Below are 25,023 nucleotides of genomic sequence, written 5' to 3' on the forward strand. Positions count from 1 at the left end.
CAGCACCCCACGGCCACCTCTCGAACCTATAAAAGGAGGCCACCCCGTGATGAATTGCTCACACCATCTCGCTCCCCATCCTCTTCTCGACCTCCTCCACTCCTCCCCACTACACATTGCCACCGGTAGCCGTCCAATTTCTCGCCGAAGACCCGCGAGCCGCCGCAGAGCAATCCGTCGATTTAGGCCACCTCAAGCTCCGCTGCGACTACCGTTGAGCTCACCGTCCTCGACCACGTCGCCCTGCCTCGTCGCCGTTGATCGCCGGAGCCCCAGCTCGCCGCCGACCCCCTACCTCCGCCGCGGCAGCACGCCCTTCTCCCCGACGACGACGATGACGCACGGCCGTCGATCCTCAATCTAATCCTACGGCTCCAGTTGCAAGGTACCGCTTCGGGTTATTTGGGTCGCTGACCACTGGGACCCACTGTCAGCTGGCCCGCAGCGTTAGTTGGGCTGGCCCCTCTGCGTTTTAAATCTTTCGGCCCATTCTTTTCCCGCCTAGCCCACTTAGCCATTTTCAAATTAATATGATTCAGTAAATTTTCAATACTGGTCTTTGCTAGAATTTGAATAGTTTCAAATCTACACATCCAAATTTAGTGATTCAAATTGTTCCAGAATCCTTATGAAATAATCTAACTAACCCCACTGGATTCAACCCCATACCTTGTGTAGATTTTGAATAGTAAAATTAACAAGACAGAGACTTTTCAGTATTCAAATAAATCTTAAAAATCAACCCTTTTTAATTTTGAGGTGATTCCACCTCTCATAATTCAAATTTCAACCCCTCTAATTTACTATGCAAAAATATGATATGGGTTCTGTACATGATCATGAGCTAGAAGCAAAATATTGGCTATGTAGTCAATAACTAGCCCATTTAAACCATGTCAAATGTTAGGAATTTAAATCTATGAGGTGTAACACCTCATTTAAATCATTTTCTCAAGTGTTATGAAGTAATGTGATGTCCTTAATTAGATGGTCTCATACTTGCTCACTTGGGGAACTTAAATCAAAATAGTATTTAAATTACAATGGGTATTTAAATCACATGAGATGATGAATCTCATTTAAATCATTTTTCTCAAATGATAAGTGTGAAGTGTTGACCTTGGTCAACATGTGATCATACATGGTTATTTGAGAAGATTAAATCTTAAGAAGATTCAATGAGAGGAAATTATTTCTCACAAACTAAAGAGAAACCCTAACTCCAATTTCAATGAGAGGAAATTATTTTCCTAATACTAAGTGAGGAAACCCTAGCATAAATTTTGATAAATGTTAAGTAGGAATGCTAGATCATTTGTGTGAGCCACTAAGGCTAATTAAGAGTACTTAAGCATTGTTTGGTGATTGTATCCTCGTATTCGTTTATAGACGCTAGTACCGGAGACTATCAAGAGGAGGAGGTATTCTACCAAGAGGAAGAAGAAGAACACTTTGATCACCTCACCAATCAAGGCAAGCTAACACTCTTGCAAAGTTCCCATGTGCAAAGCTATATAAGAGCAAGGCACCATTACATTTTTACTTTATGATCCTATCCCAAGTTTTTACTTTACAAGCTTTCTTGTATTTTATTTATCAAAGTTACTTTTTGATTTATGATTCACTTGGTTTAGTTATGGAGTAGTACAAGAGCATCACACTTAGCCTAGAAAGCTATAAGTTATTTAGCACCCCTCATGACTAGTTGCTAGTGCTAAATATTAAAAGTGACTACTCTAGTTGGGAACTTGTGAAATGAAATGACTTTGAAAACCTTGGAATGATGAGTCTTTCCATTGAGAGATTTTGAAGGTGAATATGACTTGTGAATGACTTGGTGACTTTTACAAAACTGATGGTTGGGTTCGGATGCGATACCATTCCAATTTTGCAAGTACCCCCACAATACGATATGGGTAGGGCTTAACTCGAAATTTATGTACCTTAGTATGGGTTCCCTCTAAACAAGCGTCATCGGGGTTATGCCGAAGGCTGCCTCTACAACAAACGAAATGATGTGATATGATGTGAAATGAGGTGAATGTCCGGCCCAAGCCCTGTGCAGTTCCAGTGGCATGTCTGTCTGTCTTCACTGGGAGGCCAAGCTCATGGGGAGAGGTGCCTATACTAGGATATGTAAGTGAAAGGTTAAGGTTGGTAGTCCGCACACGGAGTGTGATAAATCAGGGCCAGTTAACCCTGACGGATTATTGCAAATGTTGTGGCACAAGTGTACGACCTCTGCAGAGTGTAGAACTATTCGAATAGCCGCGTCCGCGGTCATGGACAGTTGGAAAGGCCATACTGTTCCGTCATCAGAACTTTTCTAAAACTATGAATGGTGACTTGTGACTTGAATTGAAAGGTGATTTTGACTTGAATCACAACTGAGTTGTGGGAATGACACTAATTTTCCCACTTGAGTTAAGTTAGTAAAATGAAGAGGTTTTGATTATTAAAGTGCTTATGAAATAAAACTGGCTTTCTGCAAATGAAACTAGAGCTTAAAACCCCCTTACTATAGTTGATAGTATTTACATTAGTATTAGTTTGCGAGTACTTTAAAGTACTCATGGCTGTGTCCCTGGCTATTCAAATGGCCAGACTATGAAGAGGAATACCAGAACCCGGAGGAAGGACAGCAGGACGTCTACGACAACTAGGATCACTCCTGACGTCAACAGTTGCCTGTGGAATAAATGGACCAAGACCCCTACTACTTCGCTTCCGCTATGTGATTTGTATTTGGATCTCTAGATCCCCTATGTTGTAATGAGACTGGATCATGTGATCCTTTATTTGTAAGACGATTATGGTATGTAACGAATGATGTGTTGTGATATCAATCTATTATGTCTCGCAAAAACAATATTCCTGTGATTGCGATGAATGGCATAATAGGCATCTGGACTTAAAAATCCGGGTGTTGACAAGTTGGTATCAGAGCCATTGTTGACCTTAGGAGACCCTAGTTAGAATGGACGTCTGAAAAACTTAGTTTCAAAACAAATGAAGTGATTATTTATGAAAACTTATTCCCCCTCTTATCCTTGAGATCTTCTTCAAAATAAGAAAGTTATGTCCTATTCTTTTTATATTACTACATAAAATTTTGACACCCTACTCACTCCTCTAACTTACTCATCATAATTCTTCACAGATAGAGTACACCTGCAAGTCTTATCAGCTTGGCCACGGAGGAAACCTAATGTTCGAGAAAGATTTGAAACAACTGGTTGATTATTTAGGACGCCCGTATCCTGAGTTCTTCGGAATACCCCTCAACAATCCATCGGGAGGACCACCTCGGTGGGAAGTTACTGCAGATCTGAGAGGAAAGCTTGGAGCCCCAATATGGGAAACCATCTGGTTTTCTGTAACGGGAAGCACTTGGAAGGAAGGACTAGTCAGAGCGATGCAAGAAGCAATTTCCCGTCTGTGCGGACAGAATGTGAACAAGCTCCAGAATACCCGCTTCATTTACTACCCAAGACATGACCACATGGGAAGACCACTAATCATGCCCCCGCACCCGGAGATGAACCACTATGTTGCCTACCTCGACTACATGCTGTACGAGACCTGCAAGGAGTTGGACAACGCCGTTCGCCAAGCACATTACCCGTGAAGACGAAGAATCCCCCCTGAAGAGTAGTATCATTAAAGCACTTTCGTAGGTGTGAGTTGTGTATCAGGATCCCCTTGTATCGTAGAACGAATGAATGGTTCTTCAAACCAACGGTGTGTTAGCTTTGTAATGTGTGATGCTTGGTATGAATGAAAAAGTGTTGTTGGTTTTTACCCCCGTAACACTACTCAAGTTTTCAAGTTATGAACTTTTTAAACTTTACCCAAACAAACCATATAAATTTCCCTCTTATCTTATCATCTACCTCAACGTTCAGATGGCCCCTCCAACCCGCAGCACCAACCAAGACGCCATGCTGCAGATGTTGCAGATGATGATGGCAGGCATCGAGAAGGCGAGAGAGCTGAAAGACAAGCCAACATCGCTGCGCTGCAACAGATAGCTCAGAACAATCAAGGCCATGGAAACCACGATCACCCTGGATCGAAGCTGAAGAACTTTCAGAACACCAACCCACCGATGTTCAACAAGACTGAAGAGCCTCTTGATGCTGATGACTGGCTCCAGACAATGGAGAACAACCTCGAAGTTGCGGGAGTTGAAGCCGCAGAAAAAGTACTGTTCGCCACCCACTACCTGTCAGGACCTGCCAGAGCCTGGTGGACAAGTGCCCACGCAATGAATGCGGGACAGATGATGACTTGGGAAGACTTCAAACTCAAGTTCAGCAAATACCATGTACCCCAAGGACTGATCAAGAAAATGAGAGACGAGTTCCGCGAACTCAAGCAAGGAAGGATGTCCGTGGTGGAATACCGTGACAGGTTTCTTACTCTGTCAAGGTACGCCCCGGATGAGACCGACACCAACGAGAAAAGGAAGGAGAGATTTCTGAACGGACTGCACGACGAGATGCAAACTGTGTTAGTGAACATTCCGTTCGCTGACTTGGAAGCCCTAGTGGACTCAGCCATACAGATGGAAGGAAAGCTGCATCAAGCCAATGAGAACCGCAAGCGCAGGATGATGAACCAGAGTGGACCCCACCATAACCAGAAGTACCGCAACAACTCCTCTGGAGGATTCACCCCAAGGCATAACAAGCCAACTGCTCAGAGTTATCGCCCCAACTACCCCAACAACAACGGAGGACCCCCGAAGACCGGAGGCAACAACAACAACAGCCACAACAACAACAACCACCACAATAGCAACAACAACAATGGGAACAACAACAACACCAACACTGGCCCGAGGACTGGGAGCAATGCTACCCCCATCACCCCAAAGGACAAGGCAACAATCACCTGCTATGAATGTGGCACTGTAGGCCACTACTCAAATGAATGCCCCAAGAAACTTGCCAAGACTGCTCCCAATACTGCTGCACCTGCCCAGCAAGCGCGCTTCGCAGGTAAAAGGAACCAGAACAACAATAACGGCCGCCTCTACCACATGAATGCCACTGAAGCCCAGGAAGCACCCCAGGCTATGCCAAGTATGTTTCCCTGTTAATAAAATTGCTCAATCTCTCTTAGGAACCTAACTTTTCTTAAAATCTCGGGACGAGATTTGTTTAAGGGGGAAGGGTTTGTAACATCCCAAAAATTTCAAAACAAAACAAATGAATTTCCCTATTTCCAAATTTTGGAACCAACAAAAATTTTTCTTAAATTAAGTTTGATACATAGTGATCTTGCTTAATTCTTGTGCTATTGCCATGATTGCTTGTTATAGTATTTTGAAATGATCTTAAACCCTAAACCTCACACCCCTTGTTACCATCCAAGATAAAATAAAATAAAAGGAAATTAAATAAGAAAAAGGCATATGTGCCTATGGCTATTTTTGGAAAACTTTACCCTAGACCTTTCTACTTTGATTAGAGGTTTGGAAAACCTTCATAAACCTTACCTAGTACTTATCAAACCAAATCCAAGTTGAAACCAAAGAAAATAAAAAGGAAACTAAAAATGCCATAGAGGCATATGAGAGTAAATAGCAAATTTGTGAATTTGAGGATCTTGACCCTAGGACTTGTTGTGAATGGATGGATCACTCCTCTATACCATTTCAACACTCAACAACATCAATTGGGTCAAGCCAAGTCAAATTAAAAATCAAATGCAACATATGCATAGAGGCATATGTGGCACATAGCTATAATACCCAATTCTTGTCCTATGCACTCCTACCTTGCCCAAATGGTGTGAAACCATCTCTAAACCTAATCTCACACTAATTGGACCCTAGACCATGCCTAAGTAAAGCAAAGAAAAGGAAAATAAGAAATTAAGAAAAATGCAATTCATCACATACATGTGTTTATGGCCATTTTGCAAATCTTTGAGCTAGACCTTTTGAAATGGTTTCAATGGTTTGGAAATGTTCCTAAACTAATAAGAATCACATTTGAGTCAAGAAAAGTCAAATCAAATAGAGAGAAATCAAATAGTGGGAAAATGCCATGTTCACTCACATACACTTTGGCCAAAATTGCAAAACCTCAACCAAGGCCACCATTGCTTGCTCTCTTGGTTGTGAAACACTTATATATCAAAAACAAACACAATTGCATCAAAGAAACCAGAATCAAATCAAAGGAAAAATCAAATTTCACTAACATGTGATAATGGTCACTTTGCCCATTTTTAGCATGTTACCCACCTTGAGCCCTTCTACTTAACAATTCTTCAACTAGACTTGACCAACTCTTGCCACCTCATCCAAGACCAAGTCAAGGTGAACAAGTTTGATGTTGACCATCAATGTTGACTTTGCCTAGGTTGACCAGAAAATAGAGGACAAGTGGAGACTTTGAGACTATGTGAAGATCACCCCAAATTTTGAAAACTTGCAAACCTTCACCAAATTGACCATCACCACCACCATTCTACCTCTCTGAATATATGAATGAGATTCACTAAAAGATTTCCAAAATTTGAATAAAATTCTCGTGCGGCCATTATGTCAAACACGTGGCGGGCATGAATTTGCTTTGACACACATGCTATGATCCAACGGATTTTGGGCTAAACCAACTTTAATTCATGATCATTGCTGTCCTGCTAGTACTCTGGACCAAACCAAGTACTTGCCATTGCTGCTAAAAGCCACAAAGTGACCTGATCATCACCATGCCATGCCCATGCCATCACTCATGCCAAATCTCTCTCTGATCCTCTCCTCTCCACCTCACCTTGTCATCTAGACTCCTCAGACAATGCTAGACAAGCTAGACATGATCCATTGCCAAGAAGGTGCCTCCAAAACCCTAGCCGCATCGTGATCACCACGCACAGACACGCCAGCGCGCACCGGCATGTCCTTTGGACGCCACAGGACACTGCCTCGCCCGGTCGCTCTCGTCCTCCCCTCGCCCCCGCCGTTTGCACACGCACGCTCCTACTCACCTGCTCCCTCCTAGACATCCTCACTGGCATGCGGAAGCACTGGCAACGTCGCCATGATCGAAACCCTGCCGCGCCCGTCTTGCCCGGGACGGCGGCAGCGCCAGCACGCTCCCGTCCTCCCGCGCTGTCCCTTCACGCGCGTCGTGCTCGCCATGATGCCCAGAAGCGCACGCCCCTATCACCTTGCCCCTTCGCGCCTCAGAGAAGCCGCGCCATGGTCGCCCTCGCCAGCACCCCACGGCCACCTCTCGAACCTATAAAAGGAGGCCACCCCGTGATGAATTGCTCACACCATCTCGCTCCCCATCCTCTTCTCGACCTCCTCCACTCCTCCCCACTACACATTGCCGCCGGTAGCCGTCCAATTTCTTGCCGGAGACCCGCGAGCCGCCGCAGAGCAATCCGTCGATTTAGGCCACCTCAAGCTCCGCTGCGACTACCGTTGAGCTCACCGTCCTCGACCACGTCGCCCTGCCTCGTCGCCGTTGATCGCCGGAGCCCCAGCTCGCCGCCGACCCCCTACCTCCGCCGCGGCAGCACGCCCTTCTCCCCGACGACGACGACGACACACGGTCGTCGATCCTCAATCTAATCCTACGGCTCCAGTTGCAAGGTACCGCTTCGGGTTATTTGGGTCGCTGACCACTGGGACCCACTGTCAGCTGGCCCGCAGCGTTAGTTGGGCTGGCCCCTCTGCGTTTTAAATCTTTCGGCCCATTCCTTTCCCGCCTAGCCCACTTAGCCATTTTCAAATTAATATGATTCAGTAAATTTTCAATACTGGTCTTTGCTAGAATTTGAATAGTTTCAAATCTACACATCCAAATTTAGTGATTCAAATTGTTCCAGAATCCTTATGAAATAATCTAACTAACCCCAGTGGATTCAACCCCATAGCTTGTGTAGATTTTGAATAGTAAAATTAACAAGACAGAGACTTTTCAGTATTCAAATAAATCTTAAAAATCAACCCTTTTGAATTTTGAGGTGATTCCACCTCTCATAATTCACATTTCAACCCCTCTAATTTACTATGCAAAAATATGATATGGGTTCTGTACATGATCATGAGCTAGAAGCAAAATATTGGCTATGTAGTCAATAACTAGCCCATTTAAACCATGTCAAATGTTAGGAATTTAAATCTATGAGGTGTAACACCTCATTTAAATCATTTTCTCAAGTGTTATGAAGTAATGTGATGTCCTTAATTAGATGGTCTCATACTTGCTCACTTGGGGAACTTAAATCAAAATAGTATTTAAATTACAATGGGTATTTAAATCACATGAGATGATGAATCTCATTTAAATCATTTTTCTCAAATGATAAGTGTGAAGTGTTGACCTTGGTCAACATGTGATCATACATGGTTATTTGAGAAGATTAAATCTTAAGAAGATTCAATGAGAGGAAATTATTTCTCACAAACTAAAGAGAAACCCTAACTCCAATTTCAATGAGAGGAAATTATTTTCCTAATACTAAGTGAGGAAACCCTAGCATAAATTTTGATAAATGTTAAGTAGGAATGCTAGATCATTTGTGTGAGCCACTAAGGCTAATTAAGAGTACTTAAGCATTGTTTGGTGATTGTATCCTCGTATTCGTTTATAGACGCTAGTACCGGAGACTATCAAGAGGAGGAGGTATTCTACCAAGAGGAAGAAGAAGAACACTTTGATCACCTCACCAATCAAGGCAAGCTAACACTCTTGCAAAGTTCCCATGTGCAAAGCTATATAAGAGCAAGGCACTATTACATTTTTACTTTATGATCCTATCCCAAGTTTTTACTTTACAAGCTTTCTTGTATTTTATTTATCAAAGTTACTTTTTGATTTATGATTCACTTGGTTTAGTTATGGAGTAGTACAAGAGCATCACACTTAGCCTAGAAAGCTATAAGTTATTTAGCACCCCTCATGACTAGTTGCTAGTGCTAAATATTAAAAGTGACTACTCTAGTTGGAAACTTGTGAAATGAAATGACTTTGAAAACCTTGGAATGATGAGTCTTTCCATTGAGAGATTTTGAAGGTGAATATGACTTGTGAATGACTTGGTGACTTTTACAAAACTGATGGTTGGGTTCGGATGCGATACCATTGCAATTTTGCAAGTACCTCCACAATACCTGATATGGGTAGGGCTTAACTGGAAATTTATGTACCTTAGTATGGGTTCCCTCTAAACAAGCGTCATCGGGGTTATGCCGAAGGCTTCCTCTACAACAAACGAAATGATGTGATATGATGTGAAATGAGGTGAATGTCCGGCCCAAGCCCTGTGCAGTTCCCAGGCTGACTGTTTGTCTTCACTGGGAGGCCAAGCTCATGGGGAGAGGTGCCTATACTAGGATATGTAAGTGAAAGGTTATGGTTGGTAGTCCGCACACGGAGTGTGATAAATCAGGGCCAGTTAACCCTGACGGATTATTGCAAATGTTGTGGCACAAGTGTACGACATCTGCAGAGTGTAGAACTATTCGAATAGCCGCGTCCGCGGTCATGGACAGTTGGAAAGGCCATACTGTTCCGTCATCAGAACTTTTCTAAAACTATGAATGGTGACTTGTGACTTGAATTGAAAGGTGATTTTGACTTGAATCACAACTGAGTTGTGGGAATGACACTAATTTTCCCACTTGAGTTAAGTTAGTAAAATGAAGAGGTTTTGATTATTAAAGTGCTTATGAAATAAAACTGGCTTTCTGCAAATGAAACTAGAGCTTAAAACCCCCTTACTATAGTTGATAGTATTTACATTAGTATTAGTTTGCGAGTACTTTAAAGTACTCATGGCTGTGTCCCTGGCTATTCAAATGGCCAGACTATGAAGAGGAATACCAGAACCCGGAGGAAGGACAGCAGGACGTCTACGACAACTAGGATCACTCCTGACGTCAACAGTTGCCTGTGGAATAAATGGACCAAGACCCCTACTACTTCGCTTCCGCTATGTGATTTGTATTTGGATCTCTAGATCCCCTATGTTGTAATGAGACTGGATCATGTGATCCTTTATTTGTAAGACGATTATGGTATGTAACGAATGATGTGTTGTGATATCAATCTATTATGTCTCGCAAAAACAATATTCCTGGGATTGCGATGAATGGCATAATAGGCATCTGGACTTAAAAATCCGGGTGTTGACACGTCACCACTCACCTGCCCGCACCCCCTCGGCCACCCCTCGCCGCTATAAAAGGGGGCATCCCCTGGATGATTTCTTCACACCAGTAGCATCCCCTCTACCTCCTGAGCCTCCTCGACCCCTTCCTCCTCCACATTACCGCCGGAGCCGCCTCAATTTCTCGCCGGAGTCCGCGGAGCCGCCGCAGACGAAGACGACAATTGGCGCCGCCCCAGGAGCCGCCGTTTGTACCAGGAGAACCACCATCGATCGCAACGTCGCCCTGCCTCCTCGCCGACGATCGCCGGAGCCCAGGTGACCCTCCGACCCCCTACCCTCGCCGCGGCCAGGGTTTGCTCTCGTCGACGGAGGCAGCAGCGCCTCAGCCGTCGATCTTCGTTCTAATCCAGCGACCCTCTTTAAATCATACCGATTCGGTGTGTACGAGTCGCCGACAAGTGGGGCCCGTTGTCAGGCGGCCCGCGTGTGCGAGACGCAACTTTGGCCGGCCTGCTTCCTTTTTCTCTCTCTGGCCCATCTCGTCTTCCCGCCAAGCCCAATTATTTGAATTTGAATTAAATCAATTTAGCTGAATTCAATACTGGTGCTCGATTCAAAATTTAATAAAACAAAATCTACTGAGCCAAATTTGATGAATTTTATATTTCTGGAAAGCTGATAAAATTATATAGCCAACTACACTGGTCTCAACCCTAGATTTAATGTAGAACACTTGTAGTAAAAATAACAAGGCAGGGCCTTTTTCAAATACAAACATTTATTAAAAATCAACCATAATGAATTTTGAGTTGATTCCAATTCTCATAATTCACATTTCAAAAACTCTAATTGAATATGTAAAAACATGACATGGTTGTTTCATATGATCATGGGCTAGAGCAAAATAATGGCTATGTGGCCATTTCTAGTCCATTTAAACTACCATAAATTATTTAATAAATGACATGAGAGTTGTTCTCTCATTTAAATCTTTGTCCCAAGTAATACAATATGAGGAAATGATCTTAGTTATAGAACCTCATATTGCATTACTTAGTGATATTAAACTGTTCCTAAAGTAATATTTAAATTGCATGAGATATAGAATCTCATTTAAATCATTTTCCCAAATGATAAATGTGAAGTGTTGACATTGGTCAACATAATCTCACACTTATTAATTAAGGAGATTAAATCTTAATAAGATTCAATGAGAGGAAATTATTTCTCAAAAGGAAATAAATAGAAACCCTAATCCATATTTCAATAAGAGGAAATTATCCTTCTTACAAGTTTTATTAAAAAGCAAACAAAGCCAACCCCCTTGTTAGTAATGTTGTGATACTAGGATAGCTTGGGTGAACCCTTTGTGTGTTAAGTCTAGCAGTTAAGTATTGTTTGGTGATTGTATGCCTCGTATCCGTTTATAGACGCTATTACCGAGGACTACCAGGAGGAGGAGGTCTTCTACGAGGAAGAAGAAGAACATTTTGACAACTGTACCAATCAAGGCAAGCTATACTCTTGCAAGCTACCCTAATGCAAAGCTCTACTAGAGCAAGGCACCATTGCACAATTACTTTATGTTTAAGGATCCAATCCCAAGTTTTATTCTTACAAGATTTTACTTTGATTATCCAAGCTTACTTTTATAGTTAACTTTGGTCTAAGTATAGAGTACTACAAGAGTATCAAATTTAGCCTAGAGAGCTGCAAGTTAGTTAGCACCCCTCATGACTAGTTGCTAGTGCTAAAATTAAAATTGACTACTCTAGATGGGAGCATGTGAATCAAATGACTTTGAAAACCTTGGAATGATGAGTCTTTCTATTGAAAGTTTTGAAGGTAAATATGACCTCTGAATGACTTGGTGATTTTGACAAAAACTGATGATTGGGTTCGGATGCGATACCATTCCAATTTTAGAGTACCCCCACAATACCTGATTATGGATAGGGCTTAACTGGAAGTTTATGTACTTTAGTATGGGTTCCCTCTAAACAAGCGTCATAGGGGTTATGCCGAAAGCTGCCTCCACAACCAAAGAAACGACGTTAAAAAGAGGTGAATGTCCGGCCCAAGCCCTGTGCAGTTCCCAGGCTAGCAGATTGCTATCACTGGGAGGCCAAACTCATGGGGAGAGGTGCCTATACTAGGGTATGTAAGTGAAAGGTTATGGTTGATGATCCGCATACTGAGTATGATTATTCAGGGCTATCCCTGACGGATATAATCAAAAGTTGTGGCACAAGTGTACAACCTCTGCAGAGTGTAAACCTATTCGAATAGCCGTGTCCACGGTTATGGACGGTTGGAAAGGCCATACTGTTCCGTCGTCAGAACTTTTCAAAAAATGTTACATGTGACCGGTGACTTGTGATTTGAACTTGAAAGATGAATTTGACTTGAATCACAACAGAGTTGTGGGAATGACACTAATGTTCCCACTTGAGTTAGTTAGGCAAATAAAGAGTCTTTTATTACTAAGTGCTTATGAAATAAAACTGGCTTTATGCAAATAAACCTAGATCTTAGAACCCCCTTACCATTGTTGATAGTGCTTACATTAGTATTAGTTTGCGAGTACTTTAAAGTACTCATGGCTATGTCCCTGGCTATTCAAATGACCAGACTATGAAGAGGAGCACCAGTACCGTGAAGATGGACAGCAGGACGTCTATGATAACTAGGACTACTCCTGACGTCAAGCGTTGCCTGTGGAACAGATGGACCGCTACTACGCTTCTTCCGCTGTGTGTTTTGTAATTGATCATTAGATCAACTGTTATTGTAAAACTGGATCATGTGATCCTTTGATGTAAGACAATTATGGTTTGTAATGAATGATGTTCTGTGATATCAATCTATTATGTCTCGCAAAAACAATATTCCTGGGACTGCGATGTATGGCATAATAGGCATCTGGACTTAAAAATCCGGGTGTTGACATGTATTATAGCTAAGAAATCCAATAGCATTAACTGCGTGATAGGGGAAACTAAAATGGATTTTTACATCTTGGTTATGTGATTTAATGAATTTCAATTGGTTGTGTCATTGTTCCCACCGGCAAATGACAAAGAACTAAGTTTATGAATGTTTGTCCTAATAGCATGCTTATGAATGTTTTATGTGATTTTTTGCCATAAATTTGACCATCGACTCCATACCCCAGCCGTCTAATGATCGATGTCCATGGGTGCAATTACTTTTAAGCATCACGGACAATGCAAACCTTGATAGTTAGACTATTCTATTCTAATGGTCCATCCTATAACATGACATGACACGCACTATGTCAGTAGAAATGGCCTCACAACCTATGCCATAGTCATGGATGCTATTATCCAGATTATATAGTACAAGACTAAATTCCGTGCTGGGTTAACATATATGAACATGAATAATATGGTGGACAAGAGTACACACCTCTTGTTTTGAATCAGACCCCGAAGTTCATCGATGAGCTGTCTTTCGTCCAACCCTGCTTCATTGAAATTCTCATACTTTTTTTGGTCAAGCTCGAAGAGGATATTCTTGACAAGTTTCTTTAAGTCAGGATTCCGACTCACTTAAACAAAGGCCATGCTCTCAATTTGTTCTTTAATCCCATGATACACTGCTTTGGCAAGAGTCGTCTTGCCCAACCCGCCAAATCCGAAAATGGACAGTATCTTGAGTTCTTGCGTGGACACATCATTGTTCCCATTGGCCAACCTGTTGATTAGCTCAGAACATGCTTCTTGGATGCCAACGAGCTCTTTCTGATCTTTGTACAGAGCTAACAGACGAGGATCAATAGTTGTTGTGGCGGTTGGATTCACCACAATATCGTTGATCCTATATCTATCACGGCGTGCAGCCACATCCTCGACTTGGCCCTTGATGTCTTTGATCGCGTGGGCAATCTGATGGCGAGTCCTCCCCACAGTGAACAAGTCGGCCATCTTCTTCATGAGCCGTTTCAGCTTGTGTGAGCTCTTGATGCGGTCGTCAGGGCCTTGGACGCGCACCAGGAAGCGGTCGACAACATCCTCCATGTTGAAAGACAGCTCCCTGACTTCGTTGGCCCAGAGCCTGACCTGCTCATCGAGCTGGTCCCGCGGCACCTCCGCCACCTTGCGGAGGACGGCGTGCATGCTCCTCAGCTCGCTCTCGAGAAACTCGACATCTTTCCGCAGGCCCTTCAGCCGATTGTACTCATCGGCGAGGAGCTCGACCAGCTTGGAGAGGAGGGAGCCTAGCGCCCCCGTTGCGAGGTCCATGGCGTTTTGGTCGATAGGCTCTCTTGCTTTGTTGTTTAGATAGCAAATGCATGTGTGTTGGTTGTTGTGAGTGTGGGACGTGGGGTTTTTGTAGGAGGTCCTTTACGGTACAATTTACTAGTCCATAGGACTAGTAGTATTGAGGTATATCCACCATTGGTTTTAGAAGTATTTTGGACAAATCACTGGGTAAGAAATCACGATAGGGATTTGATTTAATTTGTTACTACGGTAAGTGCAATCGTGCCACACCACGATTTGATATTCCAATGATACTTACCATAGATATGGCTCGATCAAGACCTTGCCTATTTTACCTCCACTTGATGGTATATCTCTAGTTAACAAAGCATGCCAGAAAAAAGAGAAATAAATTGCATATCATGCACCTGGAACCCGCGAAGTAGTGATGTATAGATACATCATTTGCTATTACCATCATCCAGCTGTGATACACTTTTTGTCAGTTGCAACATACCTCTTGCCTGAAATATTAATTCAACAAATATATCTCATGCGAATTGATAACTTGAAGATGTAAATTTGTAATTGTGTCTGAGAAGAGACAACTAAGGTTGAACTTTTCGGCTGGGACAACCTTGCGTGGTATATGTGGGCCTTGAATCACACTGACAAGTTGGCTTGGTTTTTCCGAAAAATATTCTTGTGATCGGTTATACATTTGTCCATTTCGACCTGGACACACAAAAAAGTGCGACTTTAGAATTTTAAAACATGAGAATAGCATGAGTGAAGAGAATCAATTAAAAATAAATACGTGCGTAGTATTAAATTACCGAAAAATTGACGGGGATGACTTTAAAAATAGGTAGATGATTAAAATCGATCGATTGATGCATCATACGGTCTCCTTCGCGATATCATCTTCAACACATGTCCTCTCCTCGGTGCCTGGGGTCCACTTGCTTCTGACTATTCTGAACTTCGTGTTTCTATTCATCAATCGACTGAGAATTTGCTACTGTAAGTCCTAGTTAACGCCGAGAACCGTCCATCGTAAATTAAGATCCGTGTAACGCTATTTTTGCCCTATGTGATAAATTACTACATCTCTCGACTGAGACTTACAGACTTCCTTTAAACTTTCCTTCATCTCCCTTTTTTTGCGAAAATTCCGCCGATCTATTAATAATCATGAACAGTAGTACAAACAGCCCAAAGAGTAACAAAAATTACAAATAGGTATTTGGACCACCTAGTGACGACTACAGACACTAGAGCGAGCGGAAGACGCGCCGCCGTCCTCGCCCCTCCATCACCGAAGCCGAGCAAAGCTTGTCGTAGTAGAGCTTGTTGTAGTGGACAGACGGAAAATCGTCGTGCTAAGGTCCCAAAGGACCATCGCACCTGAGTATCAATTATCGCCAATGATGACAACCGTAAATTGGAAGAGACTGACCTGAAACCACACCAACGAACATGAAAACCGACCGGATCCCAAAAGATCCGCTGGACACATGACTCCACGTGCCCTCCGCCGACACTAGACGCACCACCGGAGCGAGGATAGAACGGGAAGGACCTTATTCTGACTTCAGGATGTAGCCGTCGCCTCACCATCCCCCAAAACACACTGAAAAACAAGCTAAACAAAGAACAAGAGTCCTTCCGCCAGCGAGGGGCCGTGGTCCGCTGTAACATCCCAAATTTTCAAACAAAGAAGAAAATGAATTTCCTTTTCCCAAAAATTGGAGCCAACAAAAACTTTAATTCAATTGAGTTTGGGGCATAGTGCTCCTACCCAATTGTTATGAATTTTGCTAATAAGCTTGTGTGAAGTATTTTGAAAAGTTTTCTAAACCCTAACCCTACCCTTCTCAAAACCAAAGAGGCACTTTTAAAAAAATAAAATAAAATAAAATGTGAGGCATATGTGGGTATATGGCCAAATTGCAAATTTGAGCCAAAGCCCTACTCCTTTGTTTGAAATGATGAAACACAATCCTAAACTCAAATAATACATAAGAACACCACACCACATCTTTTGGGTTCAAAGAAAGTCAAAGGAAAAGAAATGAGAAAAAACCCAAATCAACACATACATGTGCTTTATGCCATTTTTGCAAATCTTGAACCTAGACCATTTTGGCTTGCACCATTGGTTGGAGATGGTTACTAAACACTTATAAACACTTTTGGAATCAAAGAAACTCAAATCCAATCAAATTTTGAATCAAAATTGAGCTCACATAAAATTATGGTCACTTGTGCCATTTTTACCCTGATGCCCACTTTGAGCCCCTGGATTTTCACTTTTCACTTCTACACTTGGTCAAACCTTGTTACCTCATCCAAGACAACATCAAGCACTTCAACTTTGCCCAAAGCCACCACCCCAAATTCCTCACCTTTTTCAAATGGGAAGCAAGCAAAGTTGGAACTTTCTCACATATGCAAGATCATATGCAAAATGTGATTTTGCATATCAATTCCAATTTGACCACCACCACCACCAAAATGCTCCATTTATTATTGGGAAAATTTGCTGCAGGACACCGTTATTTTTTGGCATTTGCTCAAACACACCGTCCGATTGTGTCTTTGCTAGGTACCATTACAATTTTGTGACACATTTGCCAGAACACACCACTTGACTAAAAACGGAAAGTTTTGCACTTTTACGTGGGATGGCTGGTTTTGAAGACAAAGGGCAAAACTTTCCGTTTTCGGCCAGGTGGTGTGTTCTGGCAAATGTGTCACAAAATTATAATGGTACCTGGCAAAGACACAATCGAGCGGTGTGTTTTAGCAAATGCCAGAAAATAGCAGTGTCCTGTAGCAAATTTTCCCTTTATTATTTGGTTGCAATCCACCAAAAAGAATTTCAAAATTTGAAAATTATTTTCTTGCGGGCATTACCTCGAACACCTTGCAGGCAGGGTGTGGAATTGTGCCCATGCTGAAATTTTACACTGGACTTGGTCCAACCCTGACCCTCTCTGCACCCTGGAGCCTCCCTCTCACCTCACCACACCATCACCACCACTTGCACTGGTCAAGGAGAGATCAAATGAATCAAACCTTGCCATGCCGTGGCATGGCATGGCCATTTCATGCCATCTCCTCACCTGGTCAAATCTAGCATGCATCACCTTGTCATTCCCCTCCCTCTCACTCACCTGAGCAAGACCCAACACTGCCTCGACGAAAAATCTTACCGCAACGAGTAGAAAACGTCGCGCCCAGACGCGCCCAGGCACGCCCATGCCGCGCCAGAGCGCGCACGGCGCCAGCCACGACGCGCCAGAGCGTCAGCCGACCCGCGCCCTCGCGTCACCCCTGCTCCCTCTCTCACCGCCAGTCGACGCCTCACTTCACCCTGCATCGCCTGGACACGCCCACTAGCCCGCGGGAACGCCGCAGACGACGACCGCATCCACGACCGACCGCCATGACCTGCGCGCTCCCGTCAAGCTCGCCGCCGCTGTAGTGCCTCTTTTTCAGCACCGTCACGCGCGTCATCTTCGCCAGAGCACCAGCGACATGCTGCGCCCATCCCTTGCCCCTTGGCGCCCCTGGAACGACGATGCCGTCGACGACCGCTGCTCCGCTCCACGGCCACCTCCCCCAACTATAAAAGCAGCACCCCTCCTACTGATCTGAGCACGCCACTCGCTCCCCCTCATCCTCACAGCACTCCTCGCCCCCTCAATTTCACCAGATAGCCACCACGCCGCCGCAATTGCTAGCTCGCCGCCGCTTACCGTAGCCGAAGATCGCCGGAGAAGGAGGCCGCCCCCGACGACGCCGCTGCTTCCATCGGCTTCACCATCATCGACAACGTCGCGGCGCACCCTCCAGACGCTCGCCGGAGCTCTGAGGCGCCCTCCGACCCCCTGCTGCCGCCGCGCTCGCCGCTGCTTCTCGCCGTCGACGACGACAACCCCTGGCCGTTCGATCATCGCCTGATCCAACGCCTCTCCGTTCCCGTACCGGTTCGGTGAGTAACTCGCCCTGACGCGTGGGACCCGCAGTCAGGCGGCCCGCTGCGCTGGACGCAGTACTGGGCCGGCCCAACTTCTTTTTTTCCTGCAGCCCAGTTCTTTCCCGCGCGAAGCCACAGTTTGAATTCAAATTTTGAAATTATAAAATTACCCCAATCTGATGCAAACTTTGAATTTCAATAGGGACAAATCTACTGGGCCAAATTTTACAAACTTTATATTTTTGGAAACCTTAGGAAATTATCTACACAATGCCACTGGTTTCAAACCCATACCTGTTGTAGAATTAAAGTGGCAAAATAAACAAGGCAGGGACTTTTCTGCCTTCGAAAAATTATTAAAAATCAACCAAAAATGATTTTGAGTTGATTCCAACTCTCAAAAATCACATTTCACTTGCACTAATTGTTTCTACAAAAATATGCCCTGCTTACTTTGAATGATCATGGCCTAGTTGAATTAAAGGACTATATGGCTATTTCTAGTCAAGGATATTGTCCAAAACTATTTTCAAAATCACATGGGAGTTTATCTCTCATTTAAATCTTGTCATGAACAATTCAAAATGAGGTAGAGACTTTGGTCATGTAAGCCTCATATGAATTGTTCAATGATATTAAATCTTTCCCTTGATAGGGTTAAATTGTATGAGGTGTTTCACCTCAATTAAATCCTTTTCTCAAATGATAAGTATGAAGAGGATGACTTTGGTCAACCTAGGTCATATATGATTCCTGAGGGAATTTAAATCTTAAGAAGCTAATAAGAGGAAATTATTTCTCTAAGAAATTAAAGGTAACACCTAATTTAGTATGAGAGGAAATTATTTTTCTGAAGTATTAAGAAAACCCCACCACCAACTTAATAGTAAGGTGTGATGTTAGTTAAATAGTTTGAATCATGATTGTGCTTAGTTGAGTAAATAAGCTTGGTGTGGTGATTGTACCTTGTATTCGTATTTTAGACGCTAGTACGGAAGAGTATCAAGGGGAGGAGGAGGAGGCCTACTTCCAAGGAGAGGAAGAGCACTTTGATCAGTACACCCACCAAGGCAAGCTAATATTCTTGCAAAGTGCAAAGCTCTATCAGGGCAAGGCACCCTCATCTATTATTTTATGCTGCGTGATCCCATCCCAAGTTTTGTTCTTGCAAAGTTTTTACTTTTATTATTTTAAAGCTTACTTTTATAGTTAACTTTGGTCTAAGTATAGAATAATACAGGAGTATCAAACTTAGCCTAGATAGCTACAAGCTAGTTAGCCCCCCCCCTCATGACTAGTTGCTAGTGCTAAACTAAAATTGACTACCCTAGATGGGAACTTGTGAAAACCAATGACTTTGAAAACCTTGGAATGATGAGTCATTCTATTGAAAGATTTTGAAGGTGAATATGACTTAAATGACGTGGTGAATTTGACAAAAACTGATGGTTGGGTTCGGATGCGATACCATTCCAATTTTTGAGTACCCCCACAATACCTGATTATGGGTAGGGCTTAACTAGAAGTTTATGTACTTTAGTATGGGTTCCCTCTAAACAAGCGTCATCGGGGTTATGCCGAAAGCTGCCTCCCCCACAAAAGAAATGACGTTAAAGAAGAGGAGAATGTCCGGCCCAAGCCCTGTGCAGTTCCCAGGATGGCAGGTTGGCATCACTGGGAGGCCAAGCTCATGGGGAGAGGTGCCTATACTAGGGTATGTAAGTGAAAGGTTATGGTTGATGATCCGCATACTGAGTATGATTATTCAGGGCTATCCCTGACGGATGTAATCAAAAGTTGTGGCATAAGTGTACAACCTCTGCAGAGTGTAAACCTATTCGAATAGCCGCGTCCACGGTTAAGGACGGTTGGAAAGGCCATACTGTTCCGTCATCAGAACTTTTCAAAAATGTTACATGTGACTGGTGACTTGAGATTTTGAACTTGAAAGCTGAATTGGAATTGATCACAGTAGAGTTGTGGGGATGACACTAAGGTTCCCACTTGAGTTAAGTTAGGCAAATGAAGAGTCTTTGTTTATTAAATGCTTCTGAAATAAAACTGGCTTTATGCAAATAAACCTAGAGCTCAGAACCCCTTTACCATTGTTGATAGTGCTTACACTAGTATTAGTTTGCGAGTACTTTAAAGTACTCATGGCTGTGTCCCTGGCTATTCAAATGGCCAGACTATGAAGAGGAGCACCAGGACCGTGAAGATGGACCGCAGGACGTCTATGATAACTAGGACCACTCCTGACGTCAAGCGTTGCCTGTGGAACAGATGGACCGCTACTACGTTTCTTCCGTTATGTGTTCTGTAATTGATCATTAGATCAACTGTTGTTGTAAGTCTGGATCATGTGATCCCTTATTGTAAGACGATTATGGTTTGTAATGAATGATGTTCTGTGATATCAATCTATTATGTCTCGCAAAAACAATATTCCTGGGATTGCGATGTATGGCATAATAGGCATCTGGACTTAAAAATCCGGGTGTTGACAAGTTGGTATCAGAGCCATTGTTTGACCTTAGGAGACCCTAGTTAGAATGGACGTCTGAAAAACTTAGTTTGAAAACAAATGAAGTGAATATTTATAAAAATTTCATTCCCCTCTTATCCTTGAGATCTTTTCCAAAAAGATTATTTCGGAAAATTTATTCTTACCCTTATCCTTGAGATCCTTTTTAAAAGGGTATGTCTGAAAAACTTATTCGCACTCTTATCCTTGAGATCTTTTCAAAAAGACATGCTCTACTTTTTTTGGTACTTCTCCATAAAATTTTGCACACCTTCACTTCATACTGCACAAGACCCGCAAGGATTTGGATAGCATCCGTGCCTTATACCAACGACAAGCATCTCGCCTATGAAGACGAAGAAACCACCATTCCAGATGAAGAATAGTATCACTAGAGCACTTGCGTAAATTCGTAGCAAGAGAGAACTAAGTGTGAGTTTTGTATCATGTCCCTTGTATCGTAGAACGAATGAATGGTTCTTAAAACCAACGGTGTGTTAGTTTTGTAATGAGTGATGGTTTGGTATGAATGAAAAAGTGTTGTTGGTTTTTACCCCCTCAACACTACTCAAGTTTTGAAACTTTTCAAATTTTATCTCAAACAAACCATAGAGAATTCCCTCTTATCTCATGATCTACCTCATTGTTCAGATGGCCCCTCCTACCCGCAACAACTCCCGTGCCCAGGCCAACCAGATGCACATTGAGCACGCCAAGATGACTGACACCATCAACATCCTTGCAATGGAGCGCAAGGCACTTCGCCATCAGCACGCCAAGAAGGACTACACCATTGCTCGCCTCCGCGTGAGGATAGCATCACTGGAGCAGCTCATCATCTCAATACCCAACCATGCCCCCAGAGACAAGTCCACTGTAACTTGCTATGAATGTGGTGTTACTGGTCATTACTCTAATAAGTGCCCGATGAAAGTCGCCAACAATGCCCCAAGGACTGGAAGCAATGCTGTGCCCCTTACCTCAGGAGACAAGTCAACTGTGACCTGTTATGAATGTGGAATCCAAGGTCATTACTCCAATGAGTGCCCCAAGAAGCTAGCAAGGACTGCCCCCAATACCACTGCACCTGCCCAGCAGCAGCGCCGTGTCACAACCGGAAGGAAGTCTGGCCCAAACTACCCGCACAACCGCAACGGCCGTTTCTACCGCATGAATATCACTGAAGCTCAGGAAGCACCCCAGGCCATGCCAAGTATGTTTCCCTGTTAACCCCTATGCCCAATCTCTCTTAGGAACCTAACTGTTCTTAAAATCTCGGGACGAGATTTGTTTAAGGGGGAAGGGTTTGTAACATCCCAAATTTTCAAACAAAGAAGAAAATGAATTTCCTTTTCCCAAAAATTGGAGCCAACAAAAACTTTAATTCAATTGAGTTTGGGGCATAGTGCTCCTACCCAATTGTTATGAATTTTGCTAATAAGCTTGTGTGAAGTATTTTGAAAAGTTTTCTAAACCCTAACCCTACCCTTCTCAAAACCAAAGAGGCACTTTTAAAAAAATAAAATAAAATAAAATGTGAGGCATATGTGGGTATATGGCCAAATTGCAAATTTGAGCCAAAGCCCTACTCCTTTGTTTGAAATGATGAAACACAATCCTAAACTCAAATAATACATAAGAACACCACACCACATCTTTTGGGTTCAAAGAAAGTCAAAGGAAAAGAAATGAGAAAAAACCCAAATCAACACATACATGTGCTTTATGCCATTTTTGCAAATCTTGAACCTAGACCATTTTGGCTTGCACCATTGGTTGGAGATGGTTACTAAACACTTATAAACACTTTTGGAATCAAAGAAACTCAAATCCAATCAAATTTTGAATCAAAATTGAGCTCACATAAAATTATGGTCACTTGTGCCATTTTTACCCTGATGCCCACTTTGAGCCCCTGGATTTTCACTTTTCACTTCTACACTTGGTCAAACCTTGTTACCTCATCCAAGACAACATCAAGCACTTCAACTTTGCCCAAAGCCACCACCCCAAATTCCTCACCTTTTTCAAATGGGAAGCAAGCAAAGTTGGAACTTTCTCACATATGCAAGATCATATGCAAAATGTGATTTTGCATATCAATTCCAATTTGACCACCACCACCACCAAAATGCTCCATTTATTATTTGGTTGCAATCCACCAAAAAGAATTTCAAAATTTGAAAATTATTTTCTTGCGGGCATTACCTCGAACACCTTGCAGGCAGGGTGTGGAATTGTGCCCATGCTGAAATTTTACACTGGACTTGGTCCAACCCTGACCCTCTCTGCACCCTGGAGCCTCCCTCTCACCTCACCACACCATCACCACCACTTGCACTGGTCAAGGAGAGATCAAATGAATCAAACCTTGCCATGCCGTGGCATGGCATGGCCATTTCATGCCATCTCCTCACCTGGTCAAATCTAGCATGCATCACCTTGTCATTCCCCTCCCTCTCACTCACCTGAGCAAGACCCAACACTGCCTCGACGAAAAATCTTACCGCAACGAGTAGAAAACGTCGCGCCCAGACGCGCCCAGGCACGCCCATGCCGCGCCAGAGCGCGCACGGCGCCAGCCCTGGACGCGCCAGAGCGTCAGCCGACCCGCGCCCTCGCGTCACCCCTGCTCCCTCTCTCACCGCCAGTCGACGCCTCACTTCACCCTGCATCGCCTGGACACGCCCACTAGCCCGCGGGAACGCCGCAGACGACGACCGCATCCACGACCGACCGCCATGACCTGCGCGCTCCCGTCAAGCTCGCCGCCGCTGTAGTGCCTCTTTTTCAGCACCGTCACGCGCGTCATCTTCGCCAGAGCACCAGCGACATGCTGCGCCCATCCCTTGCCCCTTGGCGCCCCTGGAACGACGATGCCGTCGACGACCGCTGCTCCGCTCCACGGCCACCTCCCCCAACTATAAAAGCAGCACCCCTCCTACTGATCTGAGCACGCCACTCGCTCCCCCTCATCCTCACAGCACTCCTCGCCCCCTCAATTTCACCAGATAGCCACCACGCCGCCGCAATTGCTAGCTCGCCGCCGCTTACCGTAGCCGAAGATCGCCGGAGAAGGAGGCCGCCCCCGACGACGCCGCTGCTTCCATCGGCTTCACCATCATCGACAACGTCGCGGCGCACCCTCCAGACGCTCGCCGGAGCTCTGAGGCGCCCTCCGACCCCCTGCTGCCGCCGCGCTCGCCGCCAGCTTCGCCGTCGTCGGCAGACGACAACCCTGGCCGTTCGATCATCGCCTGATCCAACGCCTCTCCGTTCCCGTACCGGTTCGGTGAGTAACTCGCCCTGACGCGTGGGACCCGCAGTCAGGCGGCCCGCTGCGCTGGACGCAGTACTGGGCCGGCCCAACTTCTTTTTTTTCCTGCAGCCCAGTTCTTTCCCGCGCGAAGCCACAGTTTGAATTCAAATTTTGAAATTATAAAATTACCCCAATCTGATGCAAACTTTGAATTTCAATAGGGACAAATCTACTGGGCCAAATTTTACAAACTTTATATTTTTGGAAACCTTAGGAAATTATCTACACAATGCCACTGGTTTCAAACCCATACCTGTTGTAGAATTAAAGTGGCAAAATAAACAAGGCAGGGACTTTTCTGCCTTAGAAAAATTATTAAAAATCAACCAAAAATGATTTTGAGTTGATTCCAACTCTCAAAAATCACATTTCACTTGCACTAATTGTTTCTACAAAAATATGCCCTGCTTACTTTGAATGATCATGGCCTAGTTGAATTAAAGGACTATATGGCTATTTCTAGTCAAGGATATTGTCCAAAACTATTTTCAAAATCACATGGGAGTTTATCTCTCATTTAAATCTTGTCATGAACAATTCAAAATGAGGTAGAGACTTTGGTCATGTAAGCCTCATATGAATTGTTCAATGATATTAAATCTTTCCCTTGATAGGGTTAAATTGTATGAGGTGTTTCACCTCAATTAAATCCTTTTCTCAAATGATAAGTATGAAGAGGATGACTTTGGTCAACCTAGGTCATATATGATTCCTGAGGGAATTTAAATCTTAAGAAGCTAATAAGAGGAAATTATTTCTCTAAGAAATTAAAGGTAACACCTAATTTAGTATGAGAGGAAATTATTTTTCTGAAGTATTAAGAAAACCC

The 25,023-nt window shown here is 43.6% G+C and overlaps 1 protein-coding gene across 1 annotated transcript; it reads right to left on the reverse strand.

Moving 5' to 3' along the window:
* Window positions 1-13,486: 13,486 nt before the first annotated feature.
* On the reverse strand, window positions 13,487-14,666 carry LOC127326839 (disease resistance protein PIK6-NP-like). Its single transcript, XM_051353624.2, has one exon. The coding sequence runs from the start codon at window positions 14,403-14,405 to the stop codon at window positions 13,713-13,715; it is 693 nt and encodes a 230-aa protein (XP_051209584.2). The 5' UTR covers window positions 14,406-14,666; the 3' UTR covers window positions 13,487-13,712.
* Window positions 14,667-25,023: the final 10,357 nt, after the last annotated feature.

This window comes from Lolium perenne, chromosome 6, assembly GCF_019359855.2.
Source record: "Lolium perenne isolate Kyuss_39 chromosome 6, Kyuss_2.0, whole genome shotgun sequence".
Lineage (NCBI taxonomy): Eukaryota > Viridiplantae > Streptophyta > Magnoliopsida > Poales > Poaceae > Lolium > Lolium perenne.

Coding starts and splice junctions, on each gene's coding strand:
- LOC127326839 (XM_051353624.2), bottom strand. CDS start 14,405: ATGGACCTCGCAACGGGGGCGCTAGGCTCCCTCCTCTCCAAGCTGGTC.